This window comes from Mastigoproctus giganteus, chromosome 2 (genome assembly GCF_048544385.1).
Source record: "Mastigoproctus giganteus isolate SK-2022 chromosome 2, ASM4854438v1, whole genome shotgun sequence".
In the NCBI taxonomy this organism is placed as follows: Eukaryota; Metazoa; Arthropoda; class Arachnida; order Uropygi; family Thelyphonidae; genus Mastigoproctus; species Mastigoproctus giganteus.
The window spans coordinates 210,986,355-211,004,234 of NC_143576.1; the positions used below are offsets into that span (position 1 = coordinate 210,986,355).

At 34.3% G+C, this 17,880-nt stretch overlaps 1 protein-coding gene across 1 annotated transcript in view; it reads right to left on the reverse strand.

The window, feature by feature from the left end:
* LOC150090032 (uncharacterized) overlaps positions 1-17,040 on the reverse strand; it is a 329,054-nt gene extending 312,014 nt beyond the window's left edge. The window contains exons 1-2 of the mRNA XM_090368942.1: positions 17,018-17,040; positions 8,869-8,940 (exon numbers count right to left, since the gene is read on the reverse strand). Coding sequence (XP_090225068.1) covers positions 8,869-8,928 — 60 coding nt within the window. The 5' untranslated portion in view covers positions 8,929-8,940; positions 17,018-17,040. The remainder of the gene's footprint in view (positions 1-8,868; positions 8,941-17,017) is intronic.
* Between the last annotated feature and the right edge of the window lie 840 nt (positions 17,041-17,880).

Consider the following 17,880-nt stretch of genomic DNA (forward strand, 5'->3'; position numbering starts at 1 on the left):
GTCTGAAAGCAGTAATGAGAATGAAGGAAAACTGAAGAACCAAAGAAATACAGATGAAGAATAACATCCTCTAAATAATCAGTGTGGCCTGCAGTAGTAGGTGGAAGGAATCTATTCTGTAGAAATGGAATACATTTGAGCAAAGGTAGTACAAGGGTATTTGCAAATGTCACTGAGGAGGCCTTAAGGGTTCAGAGAAACTGCTGGTCAGGAGTCAATAGATAAAAATATACATTTTTGTAATGGCATCAGTTAAAGTAACACTTATACACATCTCAAAGGTTCTTGAATGAGACTACAAAGACCAGACACCAATAACAGCAATATTTTAAATGATAAGGAATGGTATGGCAACAAGATTTATTAACTCTAAAGAATGTGCTAGGATAGTACAAATTAAAAACACTTAGTCTGAACTGCATCTATGCAATGTCAAGAGTACCGACAATGAAATTAATGAGTTTGAACTCCTGATTAAAATAACTAATGCTGACATAATAAAACTAATAGAAACTTGGTGTTACCCAGAAACAGAGGACAATGAGTATCAAACAGTTCCACATTTCCTGCTAAACTTTGTAGATATATTGAAACAATTCACTTAGAATGTACAGCCAGAGATAAATTCTTTCAAACAGAAGCATATGGCAAAAAGTTGTCTGTTTTATGTATTAGATCAAAGCTGCAAATCAATAATGCAACCAACACCTCCCTCCTATCAAAACAGTTATCACTTTCAGGAGAAAATCATACAATCATGGAAAATTTGATAGCACATAACTTAATTAGTATGTGCTACCAAAATGGCACAGTGTTCGTTGGATGAGCAACCCTAAAATAAAGCTTGAAAACATTTTCAGTCATTAAATAACACTCACAATGGAAGAAGCATAAGCTAATTTGGCAACTTAAATAATGTAATAACTTTCCTTTGCAATCAGTGAATCAACAGATGTGCCAGGACTGGCTATATTACTTACGTCTGTTTGTTACTGCTTCTTCAGGATAACACTGAAGAAGATTTACTGTACTATAAATCCCTTGAAAGCCAGACTACATGTGAAGAAATTTTTAGTGTAATCAATACTTATATTAAAATATGAAATCAGTTGGCAAAGCTGTGTACACAAATGGAAACAGAGCAATGGCAGCAAAAAAAATGACACGTGTGCGACACATACACAATGGTTTTATGTGAAACATCCTTTGCATTTCTTTTAAGTATTTTGATATGAATATGCAAGAATATTGTTGACAAATATTTGTATTGTTGCAATCATACTCGTCAATAGATGGCTGCAATCAAATGGGTATTAGGCTATTGGCTTGGATTTCGCTAACCTCTTCTAAGGATATTGTAATAGTCACGAAAAATGTGTCACACACACACTAATTATACTACTAGTGAGTGCTCAACACAGAATAGCGGTGGGAGCGTGGAAAGTGCCCCTGGAAAAAGCCGCAGATGACGTCACTTCTGTGGCACTTTTTTCATGACTGATCAGATTTATTCAGTTGATGCCCCCCCCAAGGATGTTTCACATCAACAAGAAGAGGGGTGATAGCTTGTAAAAAAGCTTTGGTACTTCCTTTGATATCTTGTTTGAGCAGTCACTGCATATGCTGCCAACAAGCACTTGTTTTTAAAATGATACAAGCAAGCTTGAAAACTCTGGCTGGATGGAGTTGTGAAAATAGTAGACAAGATTAAATCAAAGACTCCTAATATCAGATTGCTGAAAATTCTTTGTGAAGAAATCAGCAATGAACATATAACACTAGTGCTGCACAAAGAAGTAAGGTAGGTAGCCGATGGGAGGGGGAGAATTCTTATGAGAATTTTTGTTTAGAGATTTCTGATTTTTCTTTGAAGCTCATCTATTTTATTATCATACTGTTTAACAAGTGTCTCATGTCTCAAAAAGGTATATTTGGCTAACTTTTTCCCCCCTAAGATTACTGAACTAAACCTCTCAAAACAAGGCAGAAACATTTCCATATACACCACATAGAAAAAAATTGCTTCCTTCCAAGGTGAATTTGAGTTTTGGACTAAAAGTGTAGAAAGCAAGAAATACAAATGAATGTTTTTCAACTTTGAATGATTTTTTGCCACGATCTGCAAATGAGGTGAATGAAATAGTTTTTTCAATGACATTACCCAACCGCTGAATGGCCAACGGTGCACATTTTATGACATCCCCTCTGCTGCACGGGATTCACATATCCTGAATCAAAAATTCATTTTCAATTATGGGTACACCCAATGCCATGACAATGCAAGACTACAAGATTTTAAAAGACACTGTCCAAATGATTTTCATGCTGAAACAAAAATTCAATGAACTACTTTTGGGTAAATTTCAGTATGCAGTCACATTCAAGAATATCTATAAATAGATATATTATTCAATATCTTCAAATATATTCAAGAATATCTAGAATATCTAAAGAATATGTCTAAATGCATAGCACTCAAATTCCCTCCCCCTTCCTCCCATAACTAATCTGTGTGGAGTCAGATTTTCAAGGCATGTTTTTAGCAACAAAAACAAAATACATTCAACTTGTTCTCGAACTCAATGTAAGGATTCAGCAGTTCATCACTCCTACTTTCAGTGACTTCACAAGAAGAAAAAAAAAAGACATAATTTCTCACAATAATACATGGTAAATACACTGAAAGGCCAGAATTCGTGGGATACCTGGTTCCTGGGCAATGTGACACTGTCATCCCTCTTCCTAGTGGATGAACCCACTGCTTGGCAGGTATATAAGTACAGTGCATCACTACATTCACGTAGATGGTAATTCGATGTCAGTATGGATAAACTTCGTGAGATAACCAGCTTTAAAAGAGGGATGATAGTGGGTGCCCGACACATGGGTCACTCTATCGCAGAAGTGGTACAGAAATTGCACTATCCCTGTTCAGCAGTATCAAGAGTGTATTGGGAATATGCCATTTCTGGAATAACTGGAGAGAGAAAGTGGCACAAATCACCATTGACTTCAACGAGGCAGGTGATAGAAATATCTTCATCAAGACCATCAGGTGATAACTAGCCGTTTATGGGAGCTGCCAACCCACCAGAGTCCCAATGCTAACACCACGACACAGGAGGCACCTCCATAGCCAGGTGGGCAGGAGCAGCAGTGCGTAGCACACGCTTCTTGATTAGACCGGGGTTCGAGCCCATGACCCAAATATGGAGGATGCGGAAAGGTCAGGGAATGACCACCGCATATCCCTGGAGCAATATGGCCTTAGTTGCTAATGCTCCTAAAAAAAAAAAAAAAAAAAAAAACAAATAACAATAACTACACAGGACTCTATGCCTCAACTGGGCAAAAGAACATTGGCACTGGACCTTGGATGATTGGAGATGGGTCTCCTGCTATGTTGAGTCCCATTTCCAGTTATTTCGAGGGACAGTGCGTATCTGGTGGAAACCGTACAAAGCTATGCACCCAAATCATGTCAACAAGGAACTATTCGGGCATGTGGACAGTCGGTAATGGTTTGGGGCATGTTCAACTGGCACAGGTTGGAACCTCTGGTACATCTAGACGCATCTTTGAGTGGTCCATGTTACGTGTCCATCCTTGCAAACCATCTGCAAACCTTCATGGTCATTGGGCACCTGCAAGGCAATGAACTCTTCCAACAGGACAATGCATCTACCAACAGAGCATTGGTGACTAGAACATGGTTCGAAGAGCATTCCACATATTTTACCACCATGGAATGACCTCCCCGTTCACTGGACATGAACCCTGTGGTGCATTTTTGGGATGCTGTGGATAGGTCCGTTCGAGCTTTCAATCCTCCACCCAAGAATGTGATGGAATTATGGACAGCAGTGCAGAAAGCATGGATGGAAATACCTGTGGAATGCTTTCGTGAACTAGTGGACTCAATGCCTTGATATGTGACTGCCTTTATCTGGGAGAAAGGTGGTCCTGCCTGTTACTATGTAGGTATCCCATGATTTCTGTTCACTCAGTGTACAAGGTAATGACTGTTTTTTCTCTATTTGCATAATGAATATTGTGGTGCCAATTGAAACAAGAAGAATAAAAGTTCAAAGATATAACCTAAACAAATGAATGGAAGTATGACTAGGCTGTGATGCAATGTGTTATATTAGAATTTTCACCACAGGTCTTGTTAACATATGCTTATTTCTTCACATTTAATATTTTAAATATATATGTTTTTATTTGCTTATGACTCTGTGACATTTTTCCAAGTTAACAAGAGTCTGTGGCAAGAAAAAGTTTCAGAAACACTCCAAATGATTGCTATTTATAACAGCATATTAAGAAAAGTACTACAGACAAAAATATAGTGGATCTGATCTTCACTTTCAAACTAGGTAACAACTCAGGACAAGATGGTACAAGAACAAGGAGCAACTCTGGAGTTCTAATTTGGATGATAAGGAAAGAAGCTATGGCTAAAAGTAAAGGCATGAGTTTTAATTTCAGAAAAGAAAACTGTGGTGGTTTAAGTACTACATGACCTTTATCAACTGGCAGAAAGCACAGGACAGACAAATACACGGGAATTATAGAACATCTTTTAAGCTGTAGTCACAGATATCATGAATGCATATATACTATTAAGAAAACAGCTTGAGGAGAATGCCAAAATGGATGAAAAAGGAGCAAGGTGGCCAATTTACCAGAGCAGAAAAATGTGGCATCGAATAGTTATAACATTCAGTGATCAGTAATGTTTTCATGAAGTCTACAGCAATTTAAGGTGATCTGTAACTGTAGCACAGAAAGGGTTAGATTGGTGAAGGCTAATTATTAGAGATCAATGGCTGAGAGAGCAATGAATAGGGAGAAGACATTTTACAGGTATGTTTAATACAAAGAAAGAGAATGAAAAAAATCAGATCAGAACTTAAATGACAGATGTGGAAAAATTTTTAGATAACCCATCTAATGTATGACAAACTGAATAGGTACTTCACACTGATCTTTACAGATAAAAGACCTCTCATATGAAGGAGAAACTGTGCTAATGAAGCAAACAGTATGAAATCAACAAGATTAAGAATGCAATACAAGGGCACCTAAATTGAATGGTATTTCAAAGAAACATGGCAGGTTTTGTGAAAGGAAAATCTTGTTTAATTAACCTTGTTGGCTATTTTTACAGTGGTACTAAATGAGTTGGATGTAGGAAGTAAGTTTTATGTTGTTTATTTGGACTTTAACAAAGTGTTTAATTCAGTCCTGTATAAGAAATTATTGCATAAAATGGAACATGTTGGGATAATTAGTAAAATTAAAAAATGGATTACAAGACAGTTGCTCAGATAGGAGGCAAGAGCCGTACTAATGACTACTCTAATTGGGCTAACTGATAACCTGGGAGGAGAAGCTGAATTAATTTAACATTGAACTAATGCATTGTTTTTTATATGGTAGACCAGAAACTTTTCAAACAGCCCTTCTAAAAGAAATAACGAGAAATCAATTTCTATCTGTCTCCAAACCTTTCATTCCCTCTGCACTTTTTTGTGCAACAAAAAATATATAATGATGTTTATGAGGAATTTTCTTGGAATTGACCACTCTGGTCATACTGTGCCAATTTCTATGATACTATATGTGATCTTTATCATGTATATTAGGTCTATACAAGTGTGTGGTCACCAGCTGACTTGTTCTGAATAATTTACAAGGAAACCCCCTACTTTCTCCACCTGAGATCAGCAACTACAGCCCCAAATGAAGAACCCTTTAACCCTTTGCAGTCCAGATCTAAAAAAAAAAAAAAAGAAAAAAACCTCAAAATGTGATTTGGTTCAAAAATCACATTTTTCTGTTAAAAAATTATTTAATTTTGGGTTTGCATGTTTACTAAAATCATACACTAAAATCATATTACTTATATGACACACTAAAATCACACACTAAAATCATATTACTTATATGATTTTAGTGTGTGGTATTTCTTGAAACATTCACCAGGATGCAATCCTGGTTTTCTGGAGAATGCCTCACATATTGTGCGGTCTTTCTTATTTCGACTTTCATCTTTTCATCACAAAATGAAGATGGTCATTCAATCTCTCTTTTGCTTCTGAACCTGATAGCCTTTTTCTAGAAAGAATGTTCTTATTTAAGACATCTCTTACTAGCTGAATTTCTAGCAACTTCTTTCAAAACTGCTTGTGGTGTATCTTTTGAGATGGATCTGCTACTTTTATCAAAATGAAACTGTCCATAACTGAGACTTCTAAAAGCCAGAAAAAAAATCCTCCACCATTTCACTGATTTTTGACTGAACAAATAACTAGAACAATAATGGTCACCTCTAAGAAAGTTTTCCCCTCCTTTTACCTTTCCTGTTTTACTTCAGTTTCAGTATTACAGAGAGCAGTAAGCACAGTTCTTTTGTTATGCTAACACTAAAGCTTTATCTTCTTTTTAAAAAACCGAAATTTTTTTTTTTTTTTTTTTAGTTTTTATTGTGGTCTTCATCTCTCGTAGTAATCTTTTCCTATTTCCCATAACATTGCCTGTTTGGTGTATATTTAGTTTATGAAGTTCTGCTAGTTAAATACTACTGCAAAATCAATCTGTAACTAAATGGAAATCACTATTCTCAATACTGTGAAGTAGTTTTTGGAAGAGATGAAGCACAATGCTTGAGGTGAAAGTCGAGTCTGGTCATACAAAGCTGTCAGTAGGAGGCTTTGCAAATATGACACAATAGCTGACACGTAACATTTTTTAAAGTCAGCTAAAACAAATACATGATGGTCCTGCTTGATTGGCTTTTGAGAATTATAACATCTGAATTCTTCTACTCTTGAAACCAACAGTACATTTTGTTTAATGCAATATTTCTAACTAGAACAAAATGTTAACAAAACTTTTCATCCAGATAATCAACAATATTTTTTACTTTAGATCGATTATTTTGAATTCCTTTTGTTTACCCTTTCGTTGATGGATAAAAGTGGAACATTCAAAATATATGCAGAAACCTCTTCCTACTAAATACATTCATGAAAAATGGAATTTTTCAGATCAATATAAATTTATATCAGTTTTTTTTTTTTTATTTTGTTTTTTCATTTAGTTTCATGTTAATAATAACATCACCAAATAAACAGCTTCAGTTCATTTAATGAAACCAAAATCCAGTCACAGCATATGTAATGACTGGAAACTGCCTTATATGAAAGAGTTTCCTTGCATGGTTATTTATTTTTTTCACAATATCTTCAAATAAGAAAAATATTAAATTTTGGTTTCTAGAATACTTGATTTACCCAACTTATTTTATTTATTTTATTTTTTAAATTTTTTTAGGAGCATTAGCAACTAAGGCCACATTGCTCCAGGGATATGCGGTGGTCATTCCCTCATTCCCTGACCTTTCCGCATCCTCTGTATTTGGTGGTCACAGGCTCGAACCCCGGTCTAATCAAGAAGCGTGTGCTACGCACTGCCGCTCCTACCCACCTGGCTATGGAGGCACCTATTTACCCAACTGAAATCCAAAAAAGTAAATGTGAAAACATTTGGATGAAACATCATTTACCTTGTTTGGCCTCCAATTTTCCACACAAGCTTCAAGTGACAAGTTATCAGCAAAGTTCTTCATCACTGCTACTAGATGAATTCATTTTGATCAAAAATAACATTATTGCACTATCCAACAAAAGTAATTCAAATTGTCTAACAATTTCTCAATTTTTTTATCAGAAATGCTTTTACAAGATGTTGACATCATGTTTGAATACTTTAACACATTAAACAGAGTATAAGATACTCTGTGTTAATGTATTCAGTATACAGTCTGTGACTTCAAAACTGAAGGAAAACGGCTGCCTCCTGCTGTTAACAATTGAATATAAACATCAATAAACACTGATTTAGCTTTTCAAATTGTTTATATGAATTATAAATAGATGTCAGTACAATAACTCAATAACTGTGCCAGCACAGCATGAAATGAAATTTCATAATTGGCAACACTCATGGTTGCAGCTATGGCATTGGATGGGAAACAAAATTTTATCAAGTTGCAGCTGCCATGATATCACACCATAAAGAATTAATAATTACTCCAGTCTCTGATGAAATTAGTACTGAAATCTTTCCAAATCAGTCAAAAGTGGTAAAAATCACCATGTAGTTTCAAGGAGAGTAAATATGAATGAGTCAAAATACCTCTTATGAGTGCTTAAAATTAATTAGGTAAACAAAAAATTGGAGCCATACCAAGAGCAAATAAACAATGGTTTGGATACACAATTAATGTAAATAGAAGGTTCAGATTTATCAGATGATGCTAATTAAATTGTGTTATGATATATATACTTAATGAAAGCCATTTAACATCTAAATACAGTTGTATGAAAAATAACAGCACAAATGAAATGAATAAAAATGCAGGATAGCCCATCTGTCGGTTTGTTTACCAAGAAATAATTTATACAACTTAAATCTTGAAGTCAATTTCATGCCTGTATTACTTTATCAATATTAATATTATATTTGCATTATATTATTTATGCATTTAAATTAATTGTTCAAAATTCTTTTCAGTATAATTTACTTCTCAGTAAATAATATCCCTACTCAGTAAACTGAGATATAGCCCACCCATAATAAAAAAAAATTCAATTATCATAATCAGCATATATCTCAGCATAAATAAAAATATCAATTTTGCAGTTACACAGTAGATCTCAGCAGTTACTGCTGTGTATGATAAGGAGACAAATGAAAAACTAACAGAAAACAAACCAATTAAGAACAAACCTTAAAGTACTTTGTTATGCTCTAAACAATTGAATGTTAAGTGTAAAAGCTTAAGAAAATAATGGTAACCTTTCTGTCCTCTTCAGATGTTTTTTGTATTCTCTCCAATAATTCAGTAAATTCATTCATAAGGGTCTCCACCTGAAAATATATAAATTTAGTCATCTTCAAATTTAATTAAGAAATGAAGTATGGCAACACATTAAAATTACAGAAGCAAATAGTTTTGTTTTCTCTAGGAATGTACAAAAAAAAAACATTCTAAACCATCTTTTTTCTAAAATAGCAAAACAGTCAAATTTACACTTTCATCTTTGCAAGAAACTATATCATATAATGTACCTATTTATTCAGTAAATAAACAGTTAACATTTTTAGTTAACTAACCAATCCTGACAGAATTCTCCATTTGTTCTGAAAACTTATACACTGAGCTAACTTTTTCCCTCTTCACTCATTGTATGTCTTTTCTTAGACATTTCTTTGATAAGTTTTTCCCATCACATGGAAATTTCTCTTCTTGAATTAATGTTATTCATAAAGTCTCCTGTTGTTCAGCACTAGGCCCATTATTGTTTTCAATATTTATTAATGATACTGTGAAGGAATATCAAGCCTACTGTCAAAGTTTGTAGTGATACAAAGGTTGATAGGGTGGTTAATGACAGTAATGAGGGAATGGTACTGCAACAGGATTTAAAAATCTTAGGCAGATGGGCCAAGAAGTGACAACTGAAGTTTAACATTAACAAATGCAAGGTACTGCTTATGGGTAGCAGTAATCCCAAAATAGCATACCAACTGTGTGGTATCACACTCAGGGTGGTGAAAAATGAAAAAGGCCTGGGGGTAATTTTGCAGTCAGATATGAAGTTCTCTGAACAATGAAGACAGACTGCTAAGACAGCTTAGGAATTTTGTCAGTGACATAAACAAGAATTTTGTCAGCAGGAATAAAAAGCTGATTATCCCATCATACAAGGTTATTATAATGGTTAGGCCACATCTTCAGTATTGCATACAGATCTGAAAACCTCATTTTAGGATGCAGAACTGATGAACAAATATAGAGAAGGGCAATGAGAATAGTGAGTGGGACAAAAGGGTACTCTTACCAAGAAAAATTCCAGTCCTATAAATTACAGTATCTGTAAAGCACCTGTGAGGAGAACTGACTGAAGTGTTAAAGACTTTTAATGGTCTGAATAAGCTGAGTGCCGATGGTTCTTACTCTTGCTCAGACAACACGCATTAGGGGACATAAATTTAAACTGAGGAAGAATGGTTGCAGAATAGATGCAAAGAAATTTTTTTTCAGCCAATAGGTAGTTGATTATTGGAACTAACTTTCATCTGGTATTATGGAAGTTTAAATAAATTTAACTAAAAACTAGACTAATTATTAGTCTAGTTTTTTACAAATGATGTGGAATTTTTTTTTTTTTTTCATCATTTGCCACTACTAATACCAATATAAATTTACTCATATTTATCTTATTCCTCAAAACAGGAAAAAACTCTTGAAATCCAATTATAATTATCAAACTCTGTCTAAAGTAATAGAGAAATCTATCAACAGGATTCAATACAATACAGGCACACTACGGCTAACATATTACTCGACTTACGGAAATTCGACTTTACATAGGTTTTTTCAGGCCGATGCACACTTAAAAAAATCTTGGAAACGTATTTTGCACCCCATAGGAATAAATGGAGGTATTGTGAAAACATCGTAATGTGAACCCAATGACACGTTTTTTTTTGGTAATTCGTTCCAAGACCTCAGACGTTGAAATTTTCGCTATATAACTAAGTTATTTCTCTCTCTAAAATCTCATTTTTATAATGGAGCGCTATCCTTTCATCATTATCATAATGTTCCATTATAAGAATCAATTTTGAACGGCTTTGTTGATATTTTTCTAAAGATATTTCTGGAGGTCATGACCATAAAACAATTTGCACTTTCTGGTCTGTTGGGCTTTTCTGTTAATACAATCTATTATAAATGGGTAGTAAACTCAATCTTATTGCAGTTGGGATAATCTCAATAACTGGAATTGTGTGAGTTTTTATGTTATTATGGTGAGATCTGTTCCCCTTCACTGAAACCTTCAATCATATAAAAAACATATATTTATTTATAACAATAATGAAGGGAAACCAACCAACAGAAAATAAAAGTGGTGACAGTGCTAGGAAATGAAACAAAATTGATTTAAAAATGAAGATCAAAATAATTAAGTACAAAGCAGGACAAAGTTTGTCATCTATTGCATGGGAATTAGGTCTCACTGCTTCAACAGTGAATGTTATTTTAAAGGACAGCGCACATATAAAAGAACATGTTAAAGGATCAACACATTTAAGATCAACAGTGATCACAAAACAGCATTCAGGTGCTATATTGAAGATGGTAAAGCTATTAATAATATGGATTGAAAATCAGATTCAGAAGTGAGTGTCCCAGAGTCTAATGGCCATTCAAGCAAAAGCAAGAAGTATTTATGAAGACATCTAGGATAAGTATGGCAAACCCAAGCTAAGTTTGTTGCAAGCAATGGGTGGTTTAATCAGTTCAAGCATCACGCTGGTTTCCACAAGGTTAAAGTATGCGGTGAAGTCACCAGTGTCAATTCTGCAGCTGCAGAGAAATTTTGTGATGTGTTCGAAAAAAACCCTTCTAAATGTCCACAGCCCTCAACTTCCACAGCGGTGTACTTATCAGCTGGAGAGTTAATTCTGTCAACAATGCTCGAAAGGTAAAACTTGCTGATGTTATGCCTGTCTCCTCTCTTTGTAATTTTATAATTTTGAAATTTTGTACATTTTTGTAATTTTTCCTGTGCATGAGATAAAAAATTGAATAAATAATTCTATTTTGATGTTCGTTGAACATTTCTTTTTTGCTTCAATCAAATTTAGCACGCATAGTTGCGAGTGCTACATAAGCATTTAGGGGAAATTCTGACTTACATAAAATTTGACTTATGCAGAGTTCTGCAGAACGCAACCCTTACGTAAGTCGAGCAGTGGCTGTAATTCATTGCTATTTTTAATGGGACAATGATAAGGGTGTGTCTTCCTCACATCATCACCTTTGAGATAATGCCATGAAAATTTTTGAGAAACTCAAGCAACTTCTCTAGATATATCAAAAACATCTGGCTGAATCTGCAAAGCTTTCTTAGTAAGTGTTCATCTTATGATTTATCTAATAGTTAGTCAAACTGGGTGTCCAATTTATTCTCAGCAGTAAATAGCAAAGTTATTTTTGTCAACATACATTTCAACCAATGCAAGACTATCTCAAGAATGTTCTTTTACCGATGGGGAGAATGTTCTTTTACCCTGTATTACATCGCTCACATGCTCTTATTTTCACAGAATGTTTTCAAGAACAAAAGATTCAGGACTAATTTTTTTAAATCAGTAGCTATTAGTATTAGCAATGGCCACATGGTGCAAGGAAGCCTATGGGTTATGCTGCATAAGCCAAAAAATAAATAATAATAATAATAATAATAATAATAAAATAACAAAAAATAAATAAAATAAATATTATTATTATTATTATTATAATAATATTAAAATAAGAAAATTAAAAAAAAATAAAAATAATAATAATAATAAGAAGAAGAATAAAATTTAAAAAAAAAATAATAATAATGAATAAGAGAAAAGGAAATGAACCTCCTCCTCCCATCCAGCTGACCTTTGAATTTCCTCAACTGTCAGCCTCTACCACTCATGTAGTAACTTATTCCAGTAATTTATAACTTGCTGGCTAAAATAAAACTTCCTGCAATCCAGTCTAAACATCCCCCCACCTGTAACTTAAAATTATGACCACCAATTCCAGAATTATTTATAACAGTGAAAATTTCATCCTCATTCATTTTACTTATGCCTCTCAGAGCCTTGAACACCTCTATCACATCTCCTCTAAGGTGCCTAGTTTCCAAGCTCTGCAACCCACATATTCAAAGTCTTTCCTCATATGGATGCCCTTTTTCTGATCTCACGAGGCGAGTTACCCATCTTTGAACCCTTTCAAGAAGCACAATGTCTTGCTTTAGGTGCGGTCTCCATACTTGAACACAGTATTCCAAGTGTCTAACAATAGCCTTATATAATGGGATTATGATGTCCTTATCTCTACTAGCAATTGTTCGATAAATCATCGATAGGACATAATGGGCCTTCCTTGACACCAATCTACAATGCTCAGAGAACTTCATGTCTGGCAGTATTGTAATATCCAAGTCCCTTTCCTCCACTACCAGCTTAAGTTCAACTCTGCTAAGTGTATAAGTTTTGGGGTTACTGTTCCCAAGTTGCAATACCTTACACTTTGCTGGATTAAATCACAGCTGCCATTTTTCTGACCATCCCTGAAGTCTATCTAGGTCACTGTGAAGAAGCTCTGCTTGGCGGCGATCATTAACTACTCTACCAATCTTTACATCATCTGAAAATTTAGACATCACGCCCTCTATCCCTTCATCAATGTCATTTATGAAAATCAAAAACAACAGAGGTCCTCATACTGATTCTTGCGGAACCCCACTTCTAACATCAACCCAATCTGAGGAATAACCATTTATCACAAACCCCTGCCTCCTGCCCTGAAGCCATCCAGCTATGCATCTAAGCATTTTCCCTGTGATTCCAACCTGTTCCAACTTATAAAGTAACTGCTCGTGTTGGACTGAGTCAAATCCTTTGCTGAAATCCAAATAAACAATGTTGAAATTATTCCCTAAATCCAGGTCTTGAGTGACCCTGTCAAAATAGCTAACCACATTAGTTAAACATGAATTTCCCTTTACAAAACCATGCTGAGCATCCTTCAGAATTCCATTTCTATCTAAATAATCCTGAATTCCACCCTTGATCATTGTCTTCATGATTTTTCCTACTACTGAAGTTAGACTAACCGGTTGGTAATTTCCCACTTCACTCTTAGAATCACCCTTATATATTGGAAATACATTAGCACTTTAAGCACTTTTCCAATCCAACAGAATCACTCCTGAGTGATGTTCTCATAATTGGCCTCAATGCACTCAATTTCCGCCTCCCATAAGATTATAGGGTATATGCCATTGATGGAATATACCCTATAATCCTGAGGTATATGCCATATGCCTCAGGAGGCATATGCCTGAGGCAATATTGATGGCATATGCCTCAGGAGGCTTACTGGCCAGTAGGCTTGAAAGTGTTTTCATTAAATAAACATGTGAAATTTCAACATCATTAATTATATTTTTTTTCAACTTCATTCCCATAATTTCTCATTGATGTAAAGGGTTTTTCTTCTGTAAATATCAATGCAAAATAAAACCTATACCCGAACAGGAACTCGAACCCTGGACCCTTAGGTTAAAAGCCTAATGCTCTACTGACTGAGCCATCCAGGCTAATAATTCATGTCATTTCTTTTATAAATATATGAAGAAGGCTCTGTTTCCTACTTCCATGAAAATTTTTGCACGTTCATTCCTGCCATAGCATGTGTAGCACATTTCCCATTGATATCTTTGTACCAGCTTGTTTCAACAATATTAGTAGGGTACTATGCAGAGTTTGGTGAGCAATGAGTGAACATTAAATTGTAATTTTCAAAAAAAAAAATGGACAAAAGTAAATTATTATTATTATTAGCTATATGGTGCAAGGAAGTCTGAGGCTTATGCTGCAGCAGCCAAAAAAAAATTTCCCGATTTACCCCGAGAGACAGAGACAGAGAGACAAAAGTAGAAAAGCAGAAGGAAATCACCAAGAAAGAGAAGAATGATGATATCCAGCTCAGGACCCTGGGTGGTAAACTATTATCCAAAGCTTTATTGTATTCTCATATTTTGATCATCATTTTCCCATTAAAAAACAGCAATGAAATTACTGTATTGAACCCTGCTGACAGATTTCTCCATCACTATAGACAGGATTTTGGGATTTGGTAACAGAAGTATTAATATTAGTAATGGCAAAAAATGGTGCAAGGAATCAAGGTTATAGAGCATCAGCCTTTAAAAAAAGAAAAACACTTTATTTACCTACCATCCACTCTAATAAATTGTCCAATCCTTTAAATTTACTCAAACTATCACTTCCACAACACTAAGTGGAAGTTTATTCCAACAACCAATTACTCTCTCACTGAAGGCAACTTTAAATTTGTTCCCTTAAACACTTCAATTAGATTTCCTCACAGGTGCATCTTCCAAAACTGCAATTTAAAGAATTCAAGTCTTTCTAGTAGCCAGTTAAGACCTGACTAATTTTTTCACTCTTCTCTGCACCCATTCCAACAGATCACCATCTTTTCTAAAATGAGACTTCCAAACTTGCATGCCATACTCAAGATGCAGCCTAAACATTAACTTATACAATGGGATTGTTGATCAAATTCCATGAATTCTCCTGGCAACTTGTCTGTACTGCTTAAAAAATTTTGCCTTTAGGTCTTTTATGGAGAAACTCAAGAGAAACTTTGGAGAATGAGAAAAAACCTCTAGGTCTTTTTGTAAAATTGTTATAAAGATGATCCCAGGCCAAATTGTCCCTCTGCTGCACCTACTAATAAAAATATCAACAGGATCCAGGAATGATGATCACCAAGTAACAATTCAGATACTATCAGATGAGTAGAACATAAGCCAAAATAGTTCTCTCCAAATTCTGATTGAGATTTTGGAAAAAAAGAAAATTGTGTGGGTAGTTAGTTCCACATGGCCTGATAACAGAACAAAAGGAAATTCAGTTTGCAATTTGCGCTGGCTTACAAACTTCACTTCGTGACAACACATGCAACCACTATTGCTGGAAATGAAAGTTGTTGCTGCCAATATGACCCTTCAAAAAATCAACAGAGTCATGAGGGAGAAAATGTTATTAGTTCCCTCAAAAATCTTCATGCTCAGAGGTTAAAAGTGAAATCCCTGTTGATCACTTTCTTCAATATAAAAATGGATTTTGTATTAAAGTTTGTCTTTGCAGGTGTGACTGCTAATCAGGATTTTATAAAAGTATTCATTTGATCGCCTTACTCATGAACACTTATTGCTGCCATCCTGAGAGTCTGGAAACTGAAAATTGGTCACTGCAACTGTTCTCTCAGTTTACTCTGTATAAACAGTTCAGTGATCTATGTTTCAAATAAAATATAACAGGAACAACAACACAAATGCAATGCATCAAACCTACAAGGCCAAAAATTGAAAGCTACTGCTGCTTCCAGTACCACCATCTTTTTTTCTGGATGATTTTCTTGTGTGGATGATCTTTTTTGTGGATGATTTTCAAATGTGAAAAGGAAAATTAGCCAGCATAAAAGTGTGATACCTATCCTGCTCAGTTTGTTTTAACAATGTGCAAGAAGCCCCTAAATCCAAAATTGTCTTCCCCACTTAAAGAACAACAGATCAATGCATCCCTGTAAACAGAATAACAATTGAGCTGAACAGATTTCAGAACAGATGTTCTCCCCAGTTCCTAATAAAATTACAGCCCTCCATCATGCAGCAGATAATAAAGAAATTCTCTCTTGGATCTCAGACAGAGTTTAAAATTATTTTGTTGTGCCAGCTCTTCATTTGAAGAGAAGCCAATATTACAATTAAAAATTTTCACTGAGACATTCCACTTCCTTCCTAGAATAATGCATAAAACTCTGTGCACTTCACAGATACTTTTATATTCTCCTCACATTCTTCCACTTTTTTCTAGTGCACAAATACATTAGGAAAGAGTGGGGGGAGAGAGAGAGAGAGCAGGCCTTGAGGTTTGCCATCATTATTTAAGAACTTAAAACATAGTGAGGCATCTACCATCAGTGCAGTGAATGTTAGGGGATATCTTCAACTGCATCACTAATCAGCATTCTTCTTCATGAAACAAGCAAAAACAATAACAGTTACCTTTATTGAAACGCGCATAGACCTCTTCTTAATTAGAGTATGTATTTATTTGTTAACTTCATTTATCTAGCATTTTGATGAATAAAAATCTTTGCTATAACTTTTTTAAAATTACTAAAATAAGCTATATTTCTGAATTTAGTTGAATCTTTAAAGTTCTAATTTTAAGTATAATAAAGTTTTAGCTTACTGAAACACTGATAATAGTTAAATGTGTAAATCATTACTTGATAATATTTAGCTTTTTTTTTACTTTTTTTGCAAAAATTTTCTATAAAGTACTAAATTACCTTTGTTCCCAATAAATCCAGTTCTGCAAGAAAATAAAAATATATATATATTAAGTCCAATAATATCCTCAAGAAGCAAAATAAATAAAAACTCGATTAAATTAAAAATAGCATAGCAGCACAAAAAAAAAAAAAAAACAGTTATTCTGTAAGACAAAAACTATAAACCATCTAGTGAAACACTAGTACACAAAATAAAAGATAATCAATTCACACCAGCCAACTTTGAGAAATTGGAATTCAGAAAACTTTTAATACAAACCTATTAATAAGCAATTAATGAATGCCATATAATTGTAAAGGTATACATATATTGTGAAATGCAATATCATGTTTTAAAATGATTTCTTCATTTATGAGTTAGCATTAGTACTGGCAAAACAATACAAGGATACAAAGCTTAAAACAGAGTAAGCCAAAAAATAAAAAAAATAAAAATCTTTTCACCCACTTCATTTATCCATTCTTTCTGGTAATCTGTCCCATTCTCTTTTAAATATATTAAAATTCTCACTTCGACAACACTAAATAGAAATTTATTCCAAAAATGAATTACTCTCTAGCTCAAAGAAAATTTCTGCCCTTCTACAGATAACCTTTTTGTGTAAATAAATGTGTCCCATTATGTGTGCTATCTAAGAAAGAGGCAAGATGCCAAGAGAATTTAGTTTACTTAACTCATTTGAAGCTTTATACACTTCAATCAAGTCACCACACTGTTGTATAGTTTCTAAATGCTGCAATTTTCAGAACCAGAATAATTTGATTCAAAAGTGAAAAGTTGAAAGAAAGGAATAAGTTGAAACCTTCTGTAATAAGACTTAACTGCCATTCAAGTTACAAAAACACTCTTATAATGAGGA